At 36.4% G+C, this 22439-nt stretch overlaps 1 protein-coding gene across 1 annotated transcript; it reads left to right on the top strand.

The window, feature by feature from the left end:
- Window positions 1-9350: 9350 nt before the first annotated feature.
- Window positions 9351-21220, top strand: LOC104902646 (probable E3 ubiquitin-protein ligase RHG1A). Its single transcript, XM_010690503.4, has 6 exons — window positions 9351-9665; window positions 11057-12888; window positions 16514-16564; window positions 20448-20546; window positions 20624-20773; window positions 20870-21220. The coding sequence occupies exons 2-6, from the start codon at window positions 11140-11142 to the stop codon at window positions 20999-21001; spliced, it is 2181 nt and encodes a 726-aa protein (XP_010688805.1). The 5' UTR covers window positions 9351-9665; window positions 11057-11139; the 3' UTR covers window positions 21002-21220.
- The last annotated feature ends 1219 nt before the right edge of the window (window positions 21221-22439 follow it).

Here is a 22439-nt window from a genome sequence, read left to right as displayed (position 1 = left end):
AAAATTGTAGATTACAAGGAATTTTCTAAGGATAGCAAAGTATAGCAACAACCAGGATAACAATAAACATACGATAAAAGGAGATAGAATTGCTTGTGTAACATACTACGAGTTGATTTAATCAGCTCTTATCACGACCCCACAAGACGGACGACAGTAAGGAAAGTCCGATCTTGGGCAGTAGCATATGTAAGCGCGGATCCGGCCCGACCCAACATTACAAACATACACTATGTATGCATTTCGCATTCTATTTTAAGGATTGTTGCTAATTATTATTGTAACCTGACATAACTAACTTATTAAGTCATATATTGCATTGGATGGCCAGACATTTTGACTGTACGAGAGCTTTGCTGGAGGATCGGCACAACGCCCCAACACTAGATGCCCCTGTCGGTTATGAACGTTGTTTTTTCTTAGTCTTCTAGGTGCATTAGAATTTGGTTATAACCACTAAAGGCATCAAGCATGGTCAGCGTTTCATAGCGAGCAATAGCATCAATTATGGCATCTATATGCAGGACAGGAAAATGATATGTGGGACATGCTTTATTGAGGTTAGTAAAATCAATACAAACACGCCACTTACCGTTTTTCTTTTTGACAACTACCACATTAGCCAACCAGTCAGGATAATGTACCTCTTTAATCTTACCAATTTCTAGCAGTTTTTCAACTTCTTCATTTATAGCTTGCTTGTGTTGTGGTGTAAACTTTCTTTGCTTTTGGCGAACTTGTAACACCCCGATAATTATCTATTTTACAAAATACTTTTCAATATAAAACTTAGAGAATCATCAAAGTATTATCGCCCGTGTGATAACGCACTGGCTTATTCAGAATTTTGCAGCGGAAAACATAATAAATAAAATTTATAAATAAAACTAAGTCAGCCAAAAAGTCAAACCAAGAAAAGTCAACGACAATTGTCAAAACCAACTACAATACTTAAATTCAACAACGAAGAGTAAAAGTCAATATGATAATTAATCTACACGAACTCTCTAAATTCTGAACCCATGATGCATCAACCTGTAGATGGACAATGCACTATTGATCCCTAGAGACTGCTCACCAAAATAGGTCATCACAAGATCAATAAGGCATTGCCACGATTAACGCACACACACAAAAGCACGTAATCAACAAAGCTGAGTATTGCATGGTAACAAATAAACAATCATAACATGATACTACTACATAATAAACAGGAAAATTAATAATATAATAACATTGCAGATAACTCTTACTGAACTAAACTTCACAACCAACATTTTATTACTTTGAATGGAATAGTCAATGGAACGAGTTGTCTGACTAAAAATCAGTCTTCCCTCTGGAAGCCGAAATATGGGCGCGACTTCGTATTCCCATGACCCACGATATCGAGGAACCTTTTAAATAAAAATAGGACACCGTGATCAATTCGGTCCCAGGAAAAGCCATTGGCTACTACCATGTACTCCAACTCTCTAATTGTCCAACACTTTAGACGGGCACAAGTCTAAAACTATTGTTATCCACATTTCAGTTTACATGATTAACAATTTATTACTTGTTATAACTCACAAGCAATACAAATAATACAATCATCAAACAATCATAAACTTTCACTTTTAACTTAGGATTAGATAAGTGATCAAACAACTCAACAATCCAAGATTAATTCCAACTTTAATCGGATATTCCTTATTTGTTGAACCTAGCCAACAGCCAACCAACCTTTCAAAGGTATAAAATATCAACTTACGAGATAAGGCCCTCGGTCCAAGTAGTGAAATAATAAAAAGGGAACAACATGATTCAATCATGATCCAGACCTATATATATATATATATATATATATATATATATAAACCAAATTCCATATGCTTGCATCAATCTCCCATACAAACATAATATAAATCTCATAATTAACATGTTTCACACAACGGCATAAAACATGCAAATCTAACATAATAGAATTCATATTTTAACTCAAAGTAGTTTCTATACATGATGCTATATAATTCTCATCCTTAAAATCATGATACTAATCCAATCAACACATAGGTATGTACGTACCTTGTGTAGATAAATTGACTGGCCACTTTCACAACCTTAAAAGTCGCCTAAAGAGATTTCTCCGCTTAAAACAAACAATATAAATCCACAATTGATCCCTTGTGAATTTACAACAATAATAAAATACTTCAAACCCTTTTTAAAAGTGTTTAAAAACCTTTTCTATCATTAAAACTTAAGTATTAAAGTCTCATAGTACGTAGTACTCTCAAAACTCATGTTTTAAAATCATAAATCTCCATCAACAATACTCCTTTCAAAATTTCAGCAACATATTATATATTAAAACTCTTTTAAAACATTCTTAAACATTTTAAAATCATAAGAACAATTAATTTCATAAACTATAACATACTACTACGATTTTTCAACCTTTGAAACCCTAAAAATCTGTACTTTGATGATTAAAAATCCAATTCAAACATAATAAGTAAATCTGAATTTTTATTTCTTCAATACATAAATTATATTATCTTAGATTCATAATTAAATAATCAAACTATAACTTTTAAACATAATCATATTGAAACAAATCTTAAAAACATAAACTTCGCAATGAAAATAACTTGGGGAGGAAGAAATTAACCAAAGCAAAAAGAGGAGGGAAGGAGGCTCGCGACACGCGATGGTCGATGAGTCGCCAGCGAAGAAACAACAATCGGCGTGGGAGGAGTGAAGGTCGAAGGAAGAGGGAGAAAGAAAAGAAAGAGAGAGAAAAGACTAGGCCGAAAACTTGGGAAAAAAAGGAGGAGAGAGAAAATAAGTTGTGTGGGAAAAATTGGAGGTTTATGGAATTTTTATAGTTTCCCCTTGTGGGATTAGGAAAAGGTGATCAGACTCAAATAGAGTTTACTGATTAATGAAATTAGTGTATGGGTTCCCCATACCCAATTAGGAGTCATTTTCCTAATCCAAAAAGTGTTCCGGTTCCTCATACCCACTTAGAAATCCTTTTCCAAATCCAAAAAGTATTTTAAGCTTTTTCAAATAATTTTCAAAGCATGCCTAGACAAAATATTTTAACTTCTTTATATCATTAAAATAATTTCTTTGACATTCAAATAGTCAATCTTTAAAGAAATAAAACATTTAAATACTAAAATATATTTAAATATAAATAACTATACACTAAAATATATTTATAAGATTCATAAATTTACAGAGGATTACATAACTGGAGGGTGCTCATGGTCAACCCTTAATTTATGTGCGATAAAATCCGGGCTAATGCATGTCATGTCATCATGCTTCCAAGCGAAGCAATCACGGTTAGCGCATAAAAAAGCAATAATGTCAGTCCTTACCTCGTTAGGCAGATCAGAGCCAATTTGTACTACTTGATCACAAAATTCCGGGTCAAGGACCACTTCGTCTAGGAGTTCAGATTATGGCTCCACATAGTTGTCGGGTACATACTGCTCTGTAATTGATATGCCACCTCCTCCTGGGCACTGAAGGCTTGAGCATGACTTTGTAGTAATCCTTGGCAACTCTTTGATCACCTTTAATCTCTTGTATTGCCCAGGGGGTGGGGAATTTCACCGTTTGATGATGGGATGACTGAATAGCTTTCATTTCATGGATCCAGGGCCTGCCAAGAATTATGTTATAAGCTGACACATATTATATGACCAAAAACTTTACCTGTAGGTTGACACCTTCAGCGTAAACATGGAAGGAGATTTCTCCAATGGTGTTCTTGGCTTCTCCACTGACACCGAGTAGGACTCTGGACTTTTTGACCACGTCGCTTTCGCTCAGTCCCATCTGGACAAACGTGTCTAGCATAATGATATTGGTCAAACTTCCATTATCCACCAGAATTCTTTTGATCAGGCAGTTGCTAACAGAGAGAGAGAGAGATGACCAGGCCATTATGGTGGAATGTTGAGGCATCTACTACGTCCACATCATCGAAAATGATTGTTGGTCCTAGGTTGATGGCACGCCTTAGGACAGGTTTGTCCTTATAGCATTCCTTAGCATGTCTTTAGCTGTAGAGCAAGTTAAACCACAAACGTCAGATCCTCTAGTAATAACATTTATAATTTTAATATGAGAATGAGGGTTACGAGGTTTTTGGAGAGCAGATGTGGATTTATCTCTTGAGACAATTATCTTGGCCTTCTCGGACGTAATCTCTTTGAGATGACCATTCTTCAGGAGATATGAGACTCCTCTACGGATGGTGATGCAATCATCAGTCACATGACACATGTCTCCATGATAGTCGCACCATTTGGATGGATATTTGCGGTCTCCTAGACGTGATGACTTAGGTGGCCACTTGACTGCGTCTCGGAGCTTTGCCAGATGGTTGATGAGTCTTGCGGTGCTCACGAAAAAGTTGTATTCTTCTATGTTCAGGTGATGCTCTCGGACTCGTCCTTCCAATCTGGTTCCTCGTCTTCTACTGTAGTGATATACTGGTCAGTGGTCATTCATATAGCTTTGTTCTGATATCTCGCCGCCGATTCCACGTATACTTTCTGCTAGATCGGTCAGGTTTAGAGGGCTCCTTTATGGAGTCCAATCTTCTTTTAAGCGGACTTGAGCAAGAGCTTTGTTTAATGCATCTTCAAACTTGGTGCACGGGTACTTGGTCAAGTCCTTATAAAGATCGGAGTCTCCATATAGTCCTTGTCTGAATGCCTTAATAGGTGTTGGGATGTCACAATTAGGAATGTACACCTTTTCTCTGTTGAAGCGATTGATATATTCTCTGAGACTTTCTCTATAGCGCTAGACGACGCGGTACAGATCACTTGTCTGCTTCTGGACTTTTCGTCTAGTGGTGAACTGTTGATTGAACATGTTCTGAAGCTCTTCGAACGAGGCAATGCATGCATTTGTCGGATTAGTCAACCAATCTAGGGCAGGATCGGACAGAGTGGACCTGAACCCTTTACACAGACTAGCTTCGCTCATATCACGAGGAACATGAATGGTCATCATTCTTTGCTTGTATTGCTTGATATGCTCGTTGGGATCAGTGGTCCCATCATACAACTGGATGTTTTACGCAGTGAACCTTTTAGGGATGTCGATGTTATCAATATGATCTGCATAGGATGAGTCGGCGTAGCTGTTCGGTTTTGCCTCAGCTATTGCAGGGGTCATCCATAGGACTTTATGTATCATTTCTTGCAAAAGGGCAAACTTTTGTTTCATGGCTTCATTCAGGCTCCCAAGGACAAGGTGAAGAAAGATCATCTATGACGGTAGGTTACGGTTAGACTGGACATGGGAGGCGAGGGAGCGGGCTCTATGGGTGACGAGCACGCTGGTTGGTTGACTCAGAGGAGGTATATTTTGAGAGAATGTGACACAAGAGGGTGGAGGAGGTGGAGGAGGAAGAATCTCTGGGAAGGTGACACAAGTTCGATTTGGAGTGTTAGACATTGACATTTCTAGAAGAGTTTGGATGAGGTGGTGCGTTGGGCACAGATCGGGATGATGACCCGAAGGTTGGAAATGTTGAAGGGGTTCGAAAAGGGTTGGAACCTAGTAGATGGGTCTCATGTTCGACCAAGTATGGGGTCACCGGCCAAAAGGATAACAACGATGGTGACAGCAGGGCGTGTCACCGGAGGTGTTGATATTTGTGAGAGGATTGGGATAGGCATGGCCGCATGGGAGAATTTGTGCTACAGGGAGACTTCGAGAAGGGGTGATGGTATCCATATCTAGGCGAGTGGTTGCGCCTTATATGTTACGGCATGCCGGGTGACGAGAGGACAAGGTCGCCATAAATATGGCAAATTGGACTTGGCCACGCAGGACGTCATTTTATTTATGGAGAATATCGATCTTTTTATTGAGGCGCTTCCAGATTTCTTCCATAGAGGAAGGGATGTTTCCAGCCATGGTATTGCTATGGAGTTTTGTGGAACACGAGTTTCGAGATAGCACATTTTAGACTGAATGCCCCACGGTGGGAGCCAAATTGTTTTGGATAAATTTCACCAACTAGGATCAATCTATCAATAACTGTTTAAGCAATCAATCCAAGTGCCTAAGAAATAAATGAAGAACTAGAGATTGTATTTATTGAGGACAATCTGATGAAAAAATACAAGAACATTGAGTAGTGAGCGAATGAGTAGAGTGGATTACAACTAATGCCTTATATTTGGCTACATAAGCTCTATTTGTAATTAAAGATCTAGCTAATATTACCGTTATAGGTTGTCACAAATGTCAAATATTTCAGCTAACTATACCCTAGACTTGTGGCGAGTTCCATTGATTATCTTAACTGCTCAATAGGCATTGACTTGGTTCAACGCTGGATTCCGCCACGTGTTTGCCGGCCATGTAGACTAAATCAGGACATGTCTTCGGCCGTGATCATGTCTCTAAATATGGTCAGGTATAGGTAAATTTAGGAGCCATGCGAGATGAAAGTCTCATGCACGGTTTTGAATGAGAGAAAGAAGTGAGGAATCCTCTTTTCGACTCTAACTCTCTCAATTTTTTACCACACAACATATGTGATATAATTATAATTGAAAATTTCTTGATGACATGATAAATCTATATAGTTTAAAAACTTTGTGAAATATAACTATTTGTCATCAAATCATATATCTTAAAATTTTGCCTTGAACGTTTTAGTTGATTTTACGTGGTGTGATGACCCTTACCTGGTGTGATAAACAATGTTTGGTAGAATGTCAGATGATCTGACCTTGGGATAAAGTTTAATTATACAAAACAATAGTTTTTACTTGTGACATTGGGATGGTCACGAACTAGGCTCGATAGTTGATAATTTGTATTATGCCACTTCATCATTCTTAAAGTAAGCTCAACGATTGACCAAACTATGGTTATGATGAGTAAAGAGAACGTTTGAATTCCAATACAGTAGTAGATGAAGAAAAATAGTCGCTGATATAAAATGAAGACATATTCATGGAACAAGTATATGATCAGGGCATCATACGAGTGCAATGTGAATTTTGACGCTAGTAAAGTCTAATAGATTGTAAATACAAATTTATATATTTTTCAAATTAAAATGCTAGCGCAAAAAAGCATATTCCAGTGTAAATCAAAAGAGAAAAAAAATGGTGGTGTATGGTAAAAATACCGTAGAAAGTATGATAACAAAATTCTGAAAAAATTGAAAATCCCACTTGAAAAGGGTTAAGAGTCGAATCCATAATACAAGTGCGGAAAGAATCTTACAATTAACTAAATCAACCTTACTTCTTATTTATGAAAAAAATATGTTTGATCAAGAGAAAATATATAACCAAGTGGTCTTGGCATAGTGGTTGCTCACTTTGTCCCTTAACCTTGGTCATGGGTTCGATCCTCAACTTTTGGGAATGGAAAGAGATTCTTGGCCAGCCCTTTACCCTTAAGTGAAGTACCCGGGACAAAGAAATTAGTCACTACTATTGGTGGTGGATACCTTGATTGTTCATTAAAAAAAAAATATACAACGATTGATCACCAAATGTTTTTAAGAGCCATTATAAATACATGTTCTCATGTGAGCTTGACAAGCTATTTATTTGGGTGAAAGAGCTTGACAAGTTTAATAACATTCACACTAAATGAGAAAATGATTCATAACGTGTATGAATGCTCTTCATTTATATAATAATCTTCAGTTGTTGTTTGACAAAGAAAGTGGGGAAGAGAAGACAGTGGGAAGACACAATGCCATTTGGTAAACAGCAAGTAGGATACCACTTTTAGCTTTCATAATATTAGGATTTACTCCTCAACAATTCATATCTTTTCATTCATTCATTGTATTGTACCTAAAAGGAAGAAAACCAAGTAAGGTTAACTTTTCTTATTTTTTCGAATGTATGGTCAGAATATCAAGATTAAAGTAAATATCAAAAACGATTTAGAACAGCATTAAATTTTGGAGTGTTGTTGAGGTGAAATTGAAATTGTGAACGTAGAAACAAACTGATATGTTATACGTATTCAGATAACCTACTAAGTATTAAAAAATACTCTTCATTATTTGAGTTGGATTTTATTACGGACATTGTTACACTTACTCATCGGGTAGATAACCCACTACTAATATAACATGAAAAAAATACTTCATTTGTTTTTTTTAAATGCAACACTTTGATTTTTGCATTATTAACATACCTCATTTTGACCTTACTTTTTTACTAATATATAAAAACAAAATTGATTATATAAAATGTTGTTGATTTTTTTCAAAGAATATTTTCATGATATCAACTTTTTATAACATGTACAAATACATAATTAGAGATATTAATAGTCAAAGTTGTACGTTGATAAGCGTGAAAGTCAAATTGTTGTACTTATTTAGATACAGAGGTTATGTTGAGTTGGATTCAATTACCACAATTCTCAACAAGTCTTTATTAATGATGGGTAGTCTACCCAATGGGTAGACAAGGTTTTTCCCCTTCCATGACCATAATCTCAACCAACTGGTATTGACGTGAGTGGTTAAGGGTATCTCGCTCCTTAACTGAGATCTTAAGTTCGAGCCTTGGGCATGGAAAAAACCCACCTAGGAGGGATGCTGCATTTCGAGTTACCCATGTAAACTCCCGCGGGAGATTAGTCCACTCGCCGAATGCGGTGTGAAACTCCTCGTAATAGGACCATAATCTCAACAAGACTTTACCTTTATGTGATAGCACTTACGAGTCGTTTATTAAGAGGTCATAAATGATGGAAATAGTAATACATTATAGTGTAAATTTGTACTACAAATCCAATTTCATTACTCATGGTCATGTTACTTCATCATAAGATATTCATTTTCTTCCTAAAAACTCATTACCATCCATTATCACTTGGAAAAGTGGTATCGGGTGGTAATGAAAATCTATACTAATATATTAAAAGGCGTGCATAAACCAGGAACGGCGCCACGTGGCGTTCTCCTTAAGGAGTTTTAGTTCATGTAATCCATGTACAATAAAAAAAATAGAAATTGCATAGTATAGGTTTTGATCCCGTGACCTTAAGTTCATGTATTAAAGTTTTAACCACTAGACCAAGTTGTATTTAGTGTTATCATATCGAAGTACAATATTAATAAATGAAATTTCTCTTACCCGAGGCATAGCCCGGACCTAATAACTAGTTTATTAAGAAAAACTCGTGTTTTACTTCATTTCCATAGTTATTTACAAGAAAACTCCTTTATACATTTACCACTATTTATAACCACTAACCCAATCGAGCAGTTAATGGTATATGGTTATTTTGGTAAATTGCAGATTCCTGACGCCCTCATTAATCCCGTTTTCTCTTTCTTTGCACCTTAGCTTGTTTTTCTTTGCGTTTCTCTCTCATCTCATCTCCCCAACTCCTTCAACACCTCTATCTCTCTCTCTCTTCCTCCCATTGCTCAGTGGGTTTTGTGTTGTCTCTTTTTTCCCCTCTTTATTAGAGAAAGTAGAGAGATGAGAGTACAGAGTAGAGAGAGAAACACCATAAATTTCTATCACAAGGGTTAGGGAGGTTTTTTTTATCTCACTTTTTTTTTTGCCTCAATTCATCACTTTTTTTACATTATTATTCTTATGTTTATTTTTTCTGGGTTTTTAGAGGCAGATCCATTTCTAGCTGGGAAGGTAATCTTCTTAATTTTTCTTTTCTGTTCTTGTTTCTCTTTTAGACGATCTTTAAATGTTAATTTTTTGTTTTTTTTTTTTGTTTTTGTTTTGGGTTAGTTCTAGCCCTCGAATCTTGAGCTTTCTAGTATGTCATTGACTGGTTTGAATCTTTACATCCTTTTTCTCTACCCATATTTATGTTTTATAGTTGGGGTTTTTTTTTTTTTTTTTTTTTTTATTTATAAAGGAAATAAAGATGATTACTTGAATGAGCTTTTTTTTTTTGTAGTAGTTTTATGAGGTCTTTTAATTAAACATTTTAGATAAGTAGATGTAACTGTTAGGTCTCCGATTGAATGACTACATATCAATGTATAATTGTCAGAAAGTTTCAACCTTTGTAAACATTGTGATGTGTTCATTTTCTTGACAAAAGTTTATGTAAGTATTCATGAAATGTCATATGGGGGTCTCAACATGTTTTTTCATGATGCAAAATTGTAGTCTTACTTGTTGTTTGATAATCTATAATGTTGGCATGCTAATAGGAGTATTAGCCTGCTTATGGGTTTTCTTATTTCAATTGTTTTCTTGGTTTGGCCTCAACATGTTTTTTCATGATGCAAAATTGTAGTTTTGCTTGTTGTTTGATAATCTGTAATGTTGGCATGCTAATAGGAGTATTAGCCTGCTTATGGGTTTTCTTATTTCAATTGTTTTGCTTGGTTTGGCCTCAACATGTTTTTTCATGATGCAAAATTGTAGTTTTGCTTGTTGTTTGATAATCTGTAATGTTGGCATGCTAATAGGAGTATTAGCCTGCTTATGGGTTTTCTTATTTCAGTTGTTTTGCTTTGGTTTGGCATACGCTGTGGGTTGAGCTTCAATCTTATAGTGTACCTTTTTTTAAAAAGTTGTATACTCGTATATGGTCGAACTGTACCTTGTTGTCAATTAGTGTTGCCTGATGCTGGCTTACATCTTATTGATGTTACATGGAATAGAGTTGGTTGATTAACGATGAATGGTGCTGGTTAACATTCATATTGTTGAGTTAAGATATTGTTTGTTTGCTTGCTTTTATTGTATTTCTCCTTCTGTTTATCAATGTGTGCGCTTGCTGGTTTTCTTGGAAAGTTCTTTTGAGTATTGATAGCTTGAGGTGACTTATTCTGCTATGTGCTTTTGTAGTAGTGACCTTTTGAGAATCAACCTTAACTGTGCGAGAGTATTAGTCAGTGATTTGATTTTGTTACTCCTACGTATGATCATGTACCTTCCCCTCGTTTTTTCAGTATTACAGTATTACTTCTCGGTTATCTCTGTATCAGCATTATGCCATAGAGTTGAGAGATTTTTGTTTGTCGACAAATCAGACTTATGTTGTTTTGTTTCATTTGTGGTTTCAGTTTGGGCAGCTCCATAGCGCGCTTTCCATTTGTCTTTGATTTATCTTGCACCAATTACTTAAAGTAAGAACACAGAAGCTGTGATGCAGGGACAGAGGAGTGCCATCGGTTCCCTGCCTGATTCAATAAACTTTGATTATGGGTCCCCATCAAGCAACATGGGTGTAGATCAGCAAATTTGCTGGAATAATCTCCGGAATCCTGCTGAAAGCAGGTTGTCTGATTATAGAGTTTCAGGTAGCAGTTCGGATACATACATGGGTGGTGTTAGTCAAGAAGGGAGAAACTTTAGTAGATGGAATATTGGTGAATCGAGTTCTAATGATCCTCCGAACGTTGTTAGCTATGATGACAGGATGACTCAAAGTGGGTGGCCCTCTTCGTTGAATGGCTCCGTTGGTGCTGCATTGACATTAGAGGACCAACGGTATGAGCCTACAAATTTTGTTTCACATACTGGTGTTAATTTAAACCTCAGCAGCGACCAGGCTGTTATTGGTCCCGCATATGTGCAAAGTTCCGACACTGATTCTGCTTCTCAAAGCCATGTCTTGAACGATGGAAATTTTCATAGAGTTCGTGATGATATGGACTATCCTAGTGCTTCTAAATCTATTGGCTTTGAGAGCAAATTTGCTCCCTCAGCTAGTAGCTCTTCTGATCCTTTTGCTTCTTCGTCTGGAAGTGGTGGTTTCCTTGTTGAAGAGGAGGAAGGCAGGCCTGGTTGCTCATTAGATAGTCGACGTCTTTCTTGTAAGAGAAAGACTCTTGAAGGAAATGCTGGACAGTCTTCTAGTGGTGGAAGTTACTTTTCCAGGGCAGAAGGTGGCATGTGGCACACAGTTCCTCCTCGCTATGATGGCGCTCCCAGTGATGTTGTATCCCTCTCCTCACAAAGCTCTCCAAGCATTAGCCCTCCCGAACAGGTCAATCCAGGACTTGGATTAGGCGTGGGTGGAGGAAGTCCTGCTGATAGTCTTCGTCCTCTAAGTGTGCTAGGAGGTCCAGAAACTTCTCAGAGGAACTATCGTATGAGGGTGAATCCCTCAATACAGCAAGATTCTATGCCAGATAATTCTTCTTCAACCGCTCTCAATGGTGGTGCCCGGCGTCCTGATGTCCCGTCAGCTCATCAACCATTTAGATTTGTGCCTATGAATCCTCCTCTTGATTTGATGTCACCAGTTCCCGCGAACAGCTCAGTTCCACAAAGTCAATCCGTCATATTGCGTGTACCTGCCGTTCGGCGACATGTGCAAACTCACAGGTGGAATGGGGCTCCTAATTTAAGGCATGGAAGTTCCTCGGTTGAGAGGGAAGCTGCATTGCCTGAAGATTTGAATTCTAGAAATCTGTCTAGGAATATTGCAGAACATCCTATGTTTGTACCTCCAGTGGAGGCAAGATATTCTGCTCAAAATCCAACAAATTGGAGTCTGAATGGTACTGCTGGAATTTCTAGAAACATTCCGTCGAGTTCTCGCACCGGGTCTGCTTCAGCTTCCCACAGTACACCAGGACCTAGTTGGGGCCCTCACCGCCATCCTTCATCACAGTACTCCCGTCGATTGTCTGAATATGTTCGTAGATCATTGTTGTCTACAGTTGGGTCTGAAATTGCAGGCCCGAGCAGTAACAATAGCCAACGCTCAGGTCCTGCTTCCTCACAAGACGGAGTTCTTCCTTCTAGTGGTGGAAATCAGGGGCATAATCAGCCACACTCCAGGTCAGCATTGTGGATTGAGAGGCAAGGTGATGGTGCTGTTGGCATTCCCTATTCTTTGCGAGCCTTAGCAGCTGCTGGTGAAGGAAGAAGCAGGCTTGTATCTGAGGTATATATTTGATATGATGCTTCTATGTGTTGTTCCAAATATCTTTTTGATTTTCTTTTGCTTGTGGTGTTGCAAGGTTTCATTTTTTGAAGGATAAATGTCCTTATTGGCACCGTCTGGTTTAGGGAATTTTTTCTCGTGCTTGATAACCCTACATTGCATCTGGTTGAAAATTAAATCCTCTTCAAGTGCCAAAAATTATGTTCAGTCCTCATATTCCCTCTCAGACTGTCACTGTAGTCCTTCACTTCCTACATTCTACTTCTGCTGTTCTTCTACTTATAGACTGTCTAATGAAGATTTTTAGCATGTCGTTTTGTGGAATTGTTCAACATATGCAGCAGCAGCAGTACTAGCTATTAGAAGTATTATTAAGTGTGTTGCACACGCTAGTCCTTTTGTACAAATGAGCCTGAAGGTTTACATGCTATTCATTGCTTCATACAAAAACATATATTTTTTTTCTTCGTTTCATTTTGACTTTTGCATTTGCCATTACACAATTCTATTTGTTGATCAGCAAAATCGTAAAAAGTTGATATTATGAATATATGCATTGAGACAAATCCAACAATATTGTACATGATAACATCGGCAATGGAATACCTCAGAGGCCTCTTATGTAGCTTTCCCACAACTGCTACTTCTATCACCAACTTTTTGACTTTTTATCTTGGAGGTTGTGTGTTGTGGTTCTAGACTCTTGTCGCAACCCCGCCTCCCCCCCCCCCCTCTCTCTCTCTCTCTCCCTCCCTGTTTCTACCAATCTCTTTCTTGATGCCGAAACAAATGGGATCCTATAGCAGAGTCCAAGATACTACTTTTGAATGCATTTTGGCTCATATCTGTTGGTACTTGTGCATGGGCATGAGAGCTGCAGCTACTGGAAAGTGGATGGTTGATTGGGTGGAAAGTTCAACCTGGCTTTGCATGTTCATGATGTGTTGCTTGGATTACATGGTGGGACTTGTTGCTGAAGCTAGCCAACTTCATACTTAATTACTATGTTCCAAATTTAAGCTGCACGTCTTTTTTTTTTTTGAGGGACGTGCTGTATGTAACTTTGATGATTAACGCTTGCTATAACTGCTCTAGTTAAACTTATGATAATAATATTAACAAGAGATAACTTTTAGGTGCTGTAGATTAGATTTTTTTGCCAGCTTGCAAATATATCCTTCACACACTTTTGTAGCTGCTGCACCAACTTACTGTTTGCGTTTAATAGGACTAGATTTTAGCCTGTATGTTAAATAAATGTGAGCCTAAAGATGGAACTTGGGAGTTGGGGGATATGTTCTAACAATTTTAGTAGTTTTAGGATTCTAAAAGGGTTTTTTTTTTTTTTCGAGATCGTTATACTTAGACGCGCCAATTAGAAGCTTTAGTTTGTCCTTGTTTTTTCCTCAACTTTTTTTTTGGGTAGTGAATAGAGTTTTTCCATAGAAAGTTTGCTTGGTGATGTTTTTATCCTTAAGTACGTGAATGAAACATTTTTGAAGGACCATTTTTTCTAGTTTGACCTTTGAATCTAGGGTGAGTGAAGCTGTAAAACCTCACATTAAATGGTTAGCAATTAATTGCTTAGCAGGGAAGGTATATTAGAATCTAGGGTTTTGTGTTTTAAATGCGCCTCATCTTTCCCATTCCTGCCCTTTCCCTACGCAATCATTTACAAACAGCTACTCTCCCTGACTCAATCCCTGTGTTTTCTACTTTTCTTTCCTCACTATTTCCTCGGTTTTTTTTTTTTCTTTCGAGACTTCTCTCTTGTATTCTGTAGATCTTTGACAAATTTGAAGGAAAATCTTAGAAGGATCTAGTTATGTGGGCGTTGCTATCCGTAATTTTATGTCATGATCCATGGCTTTGATGACCCAAACCACTAAGGCACCGTTTTACACCAGCAGCGAGTTGGTGAAAGTCTTCTGTTTTCTGTTGATTTGTCTACCATTTCTTAGTCAGTTTCTGTAATTTTTTTTTGGCTGGTTTTGCTGTTATTCATAGTGCATCTTCAGCAGAAGAATCAACACAATGCTTTCTTGAAAGGTCTCGGGTTCCATAAAGAGTTTTGAAGTAAATGTCTCAATCTCAGAGGTCCTGGTGTAAAATCTTGATTTTACTGTGTTTAGTGAGAGAATGTGGCGTGAAACCCAACCTTCCGACCTTAGAATTTATGACTAGCTGGAGTCCTTGTTTTGATGGAGGAGAACAATATCATGGCCAAACTTGACAAAATTGTTTGCCAAGCAATAGCATTTATTCAAGGTTGGAACAACATTAAGGAGTTTATGTTAATTTTCATACTTGGAGCAGAGAAGTTAAATGGAATATTTTAGATATTTTTTTGCTGGGAAAAGATCAGTTTCTTCTCTACTAATCAGATGGCATCATGTACATCCACAAGTATTCTCAATCAGTAATCGACGTCATATAACCAGATGGTCGAATAATTCTTTTCTTTTTGGTTACAGAGATAGATAATGACATTCATCTTCACTGCTTATTGCATTATGTGAGTCTTTTAGGCTAGGCATGACTTTGACGTCCTTGGCGCTGCATTATGTAAGATAGGTTGATAAGGGATTCTAGGATTGTACTAATCTAAGGATCAGTACTGGGCAGAAGTGCAATAATCAAGGTAATATAAGCAACTATGTAATTATGACTGTTGAAAGTTGGTTGTTGCTATGTTCCATCTTCATATTGTTATAGAGGGTTCCAGATAATGAGAGTTGATTCTAGAATGTCATACTAGTATTTCCGGGTGAATTTATGGTATAATGTACAGCAGGATCATTTTGGCAGGTTATCATAAATAGTCTCTCCAATTGTCAAGACTGGTTTAGCTTAAAGCAATAAGTCATCTTGATTAGAAACACAAATATGCCTGTGTGGTTGTTGTTACCATTGTCATAATTACCTTTGCCATCTTTAGCTTTATAGTAACTAAGAGAGGTAGATTACCGTGACCTACCACTCTCAAGTTGGTTCAAATCTTTGATCTTCTGTGGAGGAGGTTAATCTTGCTGGGGTATATGTTTGCTATATAGCCTCATTGTAGACTGTGCATTCGGGTGTAACAAGCAAGATGAAGAGACTAAGCGCACAAGAGTGCTTTCTCGGCATAAAAGAATGAGTATTCTTTGATGTTAATGTCTTTAGGCTTTAGCAATGATTATCTTTGAGACACATGGGTTTTATAGGATCCATTTCTACCTTCGCGCTCCGTTGGCGATGACGCTTTGTTTTTGAAAGTGTGACACATATTCTATGGGGTATTACTTTATTTCTGATGGATATTTAAATATGTCCGGTATATAAGTGAAGATGTCTTTTGGGAGACGGGGATTGAAGATTTCAGTAAGGATTCGTAGTAAAAGTTTTTATATAAGGTTCATCGTGGTGCTTGCAAATCAGCGTAATTGCTGGGATGTATAGCTGGATGTGGGAGCATACATTTTTCCGCCATCCAACTTCTTTAAAAAAAGAATGAAAGAAAGCATTTAGTAGACACTGTTTGTCTTTTTTGCTCTCTCCATTATTATCTTGCTTCATGTTGTTATGTTGTGATTGTGATATCTAGATAACTTTAAACTGATACTGGTGTTTGTTCGTGGAACAGCTTCGAAATGTCTTGGATATCATGCGTAGAGGTGAAGGGTTACGTTTTGAGGTTAGAATTTAATTCCAATTTTGCACAATTTATAAGCATCTTTGTAACTCATTTTTATGGTTGTTGCCATTGTAGGCTATCATCTAAGTTATTCCTTTCTAGCTAAAAATTTTGATCCCTAAGAATAGGATGTGTAAGTTAGAATTCACTGTTCATTTGATCTTGGACACTATTAACTAATATTGTTATTTGTGGATCATGAATACTCTATGGTTGAAATTAGGGGTGCTTATCGCACGACCCGAGCCAGCTCGGCTCAACTCGACCCTTGAGCTTCTCTGAAGGCTCGAGATCAGCTGGAGTTGAGCTCGTAAGCTTCTCTCAAGGCTTGACCTTGGCTCGAGTTCGAGCTTGATTTGAAACAAATTAAGAACAAACCAAACAACATTAAACTAAACAGAAGATTTATATTCAACATTTTAAAAAAGTTGTTGACATATCTTCTAGAATTATAGACTAAATTCAAAAAGTACCACGAATAAATATATTTTATTTCTTTTTTACATGCTAACCAAAATGAATTTACTTACAAATATACATAAAAAATCGACAAAGTAGATCTAAAAGTATACAAAAAAAAAAAAAAAGAATTGTTCGGTGTAAAAATGGTATAAAAAGATACGCATAATAAAATTTAAAGTGTTAGCATATAATAACTTTTTAAATGCTTTAAGTTATATTAATTTTTTATGTAAAATAATAATCGAGCTTGTTCACGAGTTTTTTAAGCCGAGCTTGGCCTAGTTCGGCTTGGCTTGTTAAGGTCTCAAGCTGAGCTACCAAGAGTCGAGCTCTGACCGAGCCGAGCCGAGCCTGAATTTTCCGTGAACAGACCGAGCTCATTATCACCTCTAGTTGAAATGGGTCCTTAGACAAGGTATTATTTGGTCCGTATGCACATCCTTCATGAAATATTAGAAATTGGCTTGTAAATGTTACTGCCTAGCTGTATTTTGCATGCACAAAATAGAGTTCTAATCTAGGAATTTATATGTCAACCGATGGAGGTTTAGACGTGAGTATGGAGAAGATACAAAAGAGAGGAAACAAAAAGGCGGTGGGGTTTGAAGTAGTAAAGGACCGATGGTCGGAGAACTTCAAATAGTCATTGGTAACTGTTGTTTCCTGTTGGGAACTTAGGGATACATCAAGGTAAGAGTAGGGAGATCATAGGAATTGAGGGAAAGGGTTGCGAGAAGTCAACATCATATTTCATGGGTAATTGGCTATCTTTTCATGGGTATGGTTGTGGCTCAATTTGTGTGATGATTATTTCGGGCGATGGTGAGGGTTTGTGGTAGTACAAGACTGGAGATTGGGGAAATTCAAATTGCCATTGATTACTAACTATTGTTTTTTGTTTCTTGTTGGGATACATCAAAGTAAGAGGAGGGAGATCACAGGAATTGAGGGAAAGAATAGCGAGAAGATAAAATTAAAACTATATGTCATGGATAATTAGGTATCTTTTTATGGGTAGGGCACGGCTTTTGTTGGAGACCACTTATGGGGGATGGTGGGGGTTAAAGAAGAAGAAAGACAATGATGGGGCGAGCTTTTTTCTAATTTTTTTGTATGGATGGCATACTAAGGTGATTCCATTTAGAGTTTTAGGCTCTTGCAACCTGTTTCATAGTTGTGGAAATAATGATTGTAGTGAATAGTGAGAATAAATTTATATGCAATTTTGTAAAGGAAGTTCTACGCAAATGCCCAGGGTATTGGAACTTATTCAAACATGTATTTTGTTTTTAAATATACATCACCGCTCAATAACACCTCTAAAGTGATAATGGAAATTTCTAAAGAAAGAATGATATTTGGGGACAGACAAACATTACCATGGACAATGGCATATAGGCTTTATTCACAAAATGACCCATATATCCGTTACCATTACCACACTTGTTAATATCTTCCAATAATGCCATTAAGGCTTTTGCCTTTCGCTCATAAATTTTTACTTTAGCTTTTCAATGGATGGAAGTCCACTTCACGTGTTTCTTCTAATATTTGTAATTTGTTTCCAATGACCTAAATTCATCAATATGAAACTCTAGTTGTATTTTTTACTTTTACTTTCTTAAAAAAGTAATGACATTTTTCTCTTCAAATAGACTTCCAAAATTTAGTATTATAAATATTTTTTCTTGAATTTTTTAAAGCAAGCCAAAGATTTCCAAATATTTATATATTGAGAAACTCAATATTATAAATCTATAAATCTCACATACCTCGTTTTACTATTGTCCTATATATATTGTTTTAAATTTATTGACGTAAATGTATATTAATTTCTCTATAGATTTGCTTATTTAAAGGGAGCTATAATCAGTTATTTTGCTAATTTTTTGAATGCTTGTGAAAACTCACTATAAAACTAAAAGTTATTTCAAAGTAACCTTAAAAAAGTGGTCCTTATAGAGGATGACACAGTACCTAAGCTATTATCAGGGGAACTTGAGGCCATGTTAATCACAGACATAAGCGCACAAAGTTACAAAATTAGTTTCAATGCAAAAATGTCCACTATTCTTGATCCACACATTAATATAGAAGTCCAATGCACAATCTTATGTTTGAGATAGTGCCAAAGTGGGACTTAAGCCAATGTTCCAAGAATCCATTCGTTGGTGGAGCTTAACATCATAACGTTGTATCTTTCGGTAGGTCAAATGAAAAGAAAATGAAGTATAAACAGCTAACACTCTAGTATCCAGCTTATTCACCAACGTTCCAACTCATCATGCTGTTGCTGTCTGCATAAGCCCCTGTCCTTCTGCTTCTTATTTTTTTCAAATTATGTATCACCTATTGGCCATGATTTCAGTGGAAGCCCATCCCATCAGGAATTGCCACCATTTTTCTTTTTGATAGGAAGGAATTGCCACCATTGGCCAAACGTCCATCATTTCATCACCTCAACCATCTCCTTGGCAGGAAGCCAGAGATACACCCTAGTGTTGAACCGGTTCCAAGTGATTGTTCTTTCAACAATTTGCAATGGTGTCATATCTAATTAATCGTAGTATAATATCTAGAAGGGGAATGAAAAAAGTACAATTAATTTTAAATTATAAACTTTATGATAATAATTGCAATACTAATTATATATATTTGGAAAAATGGATTAATAATCTTTATATTTGATTATTCTATCCGGCTTTCTGAGGGGACTTATAAAATTGCCCAATCTGCTTTATTTAGGTTTGTTGTATATGAAGAATTAAGAAACTTTTGGAAAATATTTTTGGGCTGGGATCATTCTTGAATAACTGAAGGCCAAAGCTTGGGATTACTTGAAGAAAGTTAAAGAAACTTGGGAATGATGATATCAATTTTTCCTTATAATTTGGTCACTTGGATTAAGTTATATCCGTTCCTTATCAAATGCAACAATCTAGGGCATATCTCGCAAAGAAATAAGTTTTAACCTTGATATGTGTAGCTGGTCTTTTGAATATCTTAAAGGCAGGTCCTATCTCTTCTTCTGAAGTGTTGTCTCCTTGACATTATTGTGCAACATGGGTCAGTCTTCTCTGTGACTCTTTTGGTAATGAATACATTACAAAGAAGTGTAGTTCTGTTAAGAGTATTGTCATTTGTCCCTAATTCTTTTATAGCAAGGATCTGGGGGAAGATTATGTAGTCAACACACATGGGTGTCTGCACACAGAAGATTCATACATGTGAAGGAAGCAGAACTTTTTGTTTCTATTCTGTCACCACTGTGAGGGACTGAGGGAATCTGTGGATCCACGTAATAGAATATTTTGCCGTCCTTCTGCAGGCAATTCGAACATGTCCTTTACACGAGTTTGTTCATAAATCTGATGAAATGGTGGTTGAGTTTTTGTATTACTGAGTTAATTTTTGTTCGTAGGATGTTATGATCCTGGATCAGTCAGTCTTATTTGGAATGGCTGATGTTCATGATCAGCACAGGGACATGCGGCTTGATGTTGATAACATGTCTTATGAGGTAAACATATATTTACTTACTCAGTTCTCTACAGACCAATTACTTTGTCTTGGTTATGATATAATGTGCATTTACAGGAGCTATTGGCTTTGGAGGAGAGCATTGGGAATGTTTGTACTGGATTGAACGAGGAAACAATTTTGAAACAAATGAAACAGCACAAGTATATACATACTATGTCTATGAGTGATGATCAAGTTGAGGTAGTGCCTTGCTGTATCTGTCAGGTAATAAAGCTTTCTGCTGATATGCTTATCCGATTATATAATTGTGCATCCTTTCTCTTTAATGGTTTGTTTTTTCCAATTTTCGGCTTCCCACAGGAAGTGTACAGTGATGGAGAAAACATCGGAACCTTGGATTGCGGACATGATTTTCACAGTGAGTGTGTTAAACAATGGCTGACACACAAGAACTTGTGCCCCATTTGTAAAACAACAGCTCTAGCTACATAAGAAAAAAGAGTCGATTTTATTTTGAAGTTACTACTGCTTCCCAAAGGAATGCAAGAGTGGAACATGTTCCATCTAAGTTGAGAAATCTTCAAGGATTAATGTTTGTTTACAAACTTCCTTGTTAGTGTGAATCTTTTGGCTTAGGGGTCTTCTTATTCTTACATTTATAAATTATTAGTGTTGTTAATGCCACCCTAATTCATGAAATCTGTTTTAGTATCTTTGCGTGTTGGTTGCGACGCATGAAACATGTGCACTGATTAATTGCATGTTATGTCATCGCAATTTATGAAGTTTGTTTCGATTATGCCAGTTGATGAATTGGGTCATTTGGATATTGATATTTTAATAGTAGTTTGAAAATAATATAAGTTTGTTGAAAAATGACGTAAAAGATATGTTTTTTTCAAAAAAAAAAATCATAACCAAGACAAAGTAATTGGTCTGTAGAGAACTGAGTAAGTGAAAATATGTTTTATGGAGATATTGTTGTGATTGTTCATACATGTTGATAAATGTGTTTGATGACATTATATACTTATCAAAAGGCTTAGTAGCTTTATGTTTTCTCATGTAAGGAGAGTCTAAAATATGGTAGCTTACCTAATGGTTAGGTAGGATACTAGAGGTAATTTGGAACTTGTTTGTATGGATCTAATCCTCTAAAGTTTAATTATTTTGGCGGATCTTGATTTTCAATAATATTTTGGCGGATCTTGATTTTTTTTAAAAGAATGTTTTATAGAGAGATTGTTGGTGTTCATGTGGATAAATAATTCAAGTATGTTGAAAAATAATGCAAAAATGAATAAAATGACACATAATGAGTAATAATAATGTGGTAAATGAGAAGTTGATAAATAATAATAAAATAGGTGTAAATGATATAAGTTTGCTGAAAACTAACATAAAATGAATGAATATGATACAGAAATGAGACACAAGTTTTTAGGAAAATGACATAAAAATGAGTGAAAATTACACATAATGAGTAATATTGGTTGAAGGAAAGGTGATAGCTCAGTAGAGTACCATCCCGAATTTCAAGGTATTGTTCCGGGTTCGAAGACTCATCCCAACAATATGTTGGGGCATTACTTCTGGGTTATTTAGCCTTGTACCCAGCCTTTGGGCTGGTGTGCCCTTCAGGCTAGTAGTCTAGAAGGGGTTGGTTTTCGAACCAATTATCTTTCCTAATAAAAAAACAAAGAGTAATATTGGTAGGTACATAAGGAGTTCATAAATTAATATTAAATAGGTGAAAATGACACAAGTTTGCTGAAAAATGAATGAGTAAAAATGACACAAGATTGAGTAATAATAATATAATACATAAGGAGCTAACAAATAATAATCAAATAGGTGAAACTGTTACTTGCTGAAAAATGACATAAACTGAGTAATAATGATATGATACATGAGGAGTTGACAAATAATA

This window comes from Beta vulgaris, chromosome 1 (genome assembly GCF_026745355.1).
Source record: "Beta vulgaris subsp. vulgaris cultivar EL10 chromosome 1, EL10.2, whole genome shotgun sequence".
NCBI classification, from domain to species: domain Eukaryota; kingdom Viridiplantae; phylum Streptophyta; class Magnoliopsida; order Caryophyllales; family Amaranthaceae; genus Beta; species Beta vulgaris.
The sequence above is the reverse complement of the archived record's forward strand: the minus strand, read 5'-3'. Positions and strand labels throughout refer to the sequence as shown.

Bases quoted from the DNA above. Each gene is read 5' to 3' on its own strand.
- LOC104902646 (XM_010690503.4), top strand. From the start codon at position 11,140: ATGCAGGGACAGAGGAGTGCCATCGGTTCCCTGCCTGATTCAATAAAC. The intron at 12,889-16,513 runs GTATATATTTGA...TTCGTGGAACAG, and splicing joins GAAGCAGGCTTGTATCTGAG to CTTCGAAATGTCTTGGATAT. The intron at 20,547-20,623 runs GTAAACATATAT...GTGCATTTACAG, and splicing joins TTGATAACATGTCTTATGAG to GAGCTATTGGCTTTGGAGGA.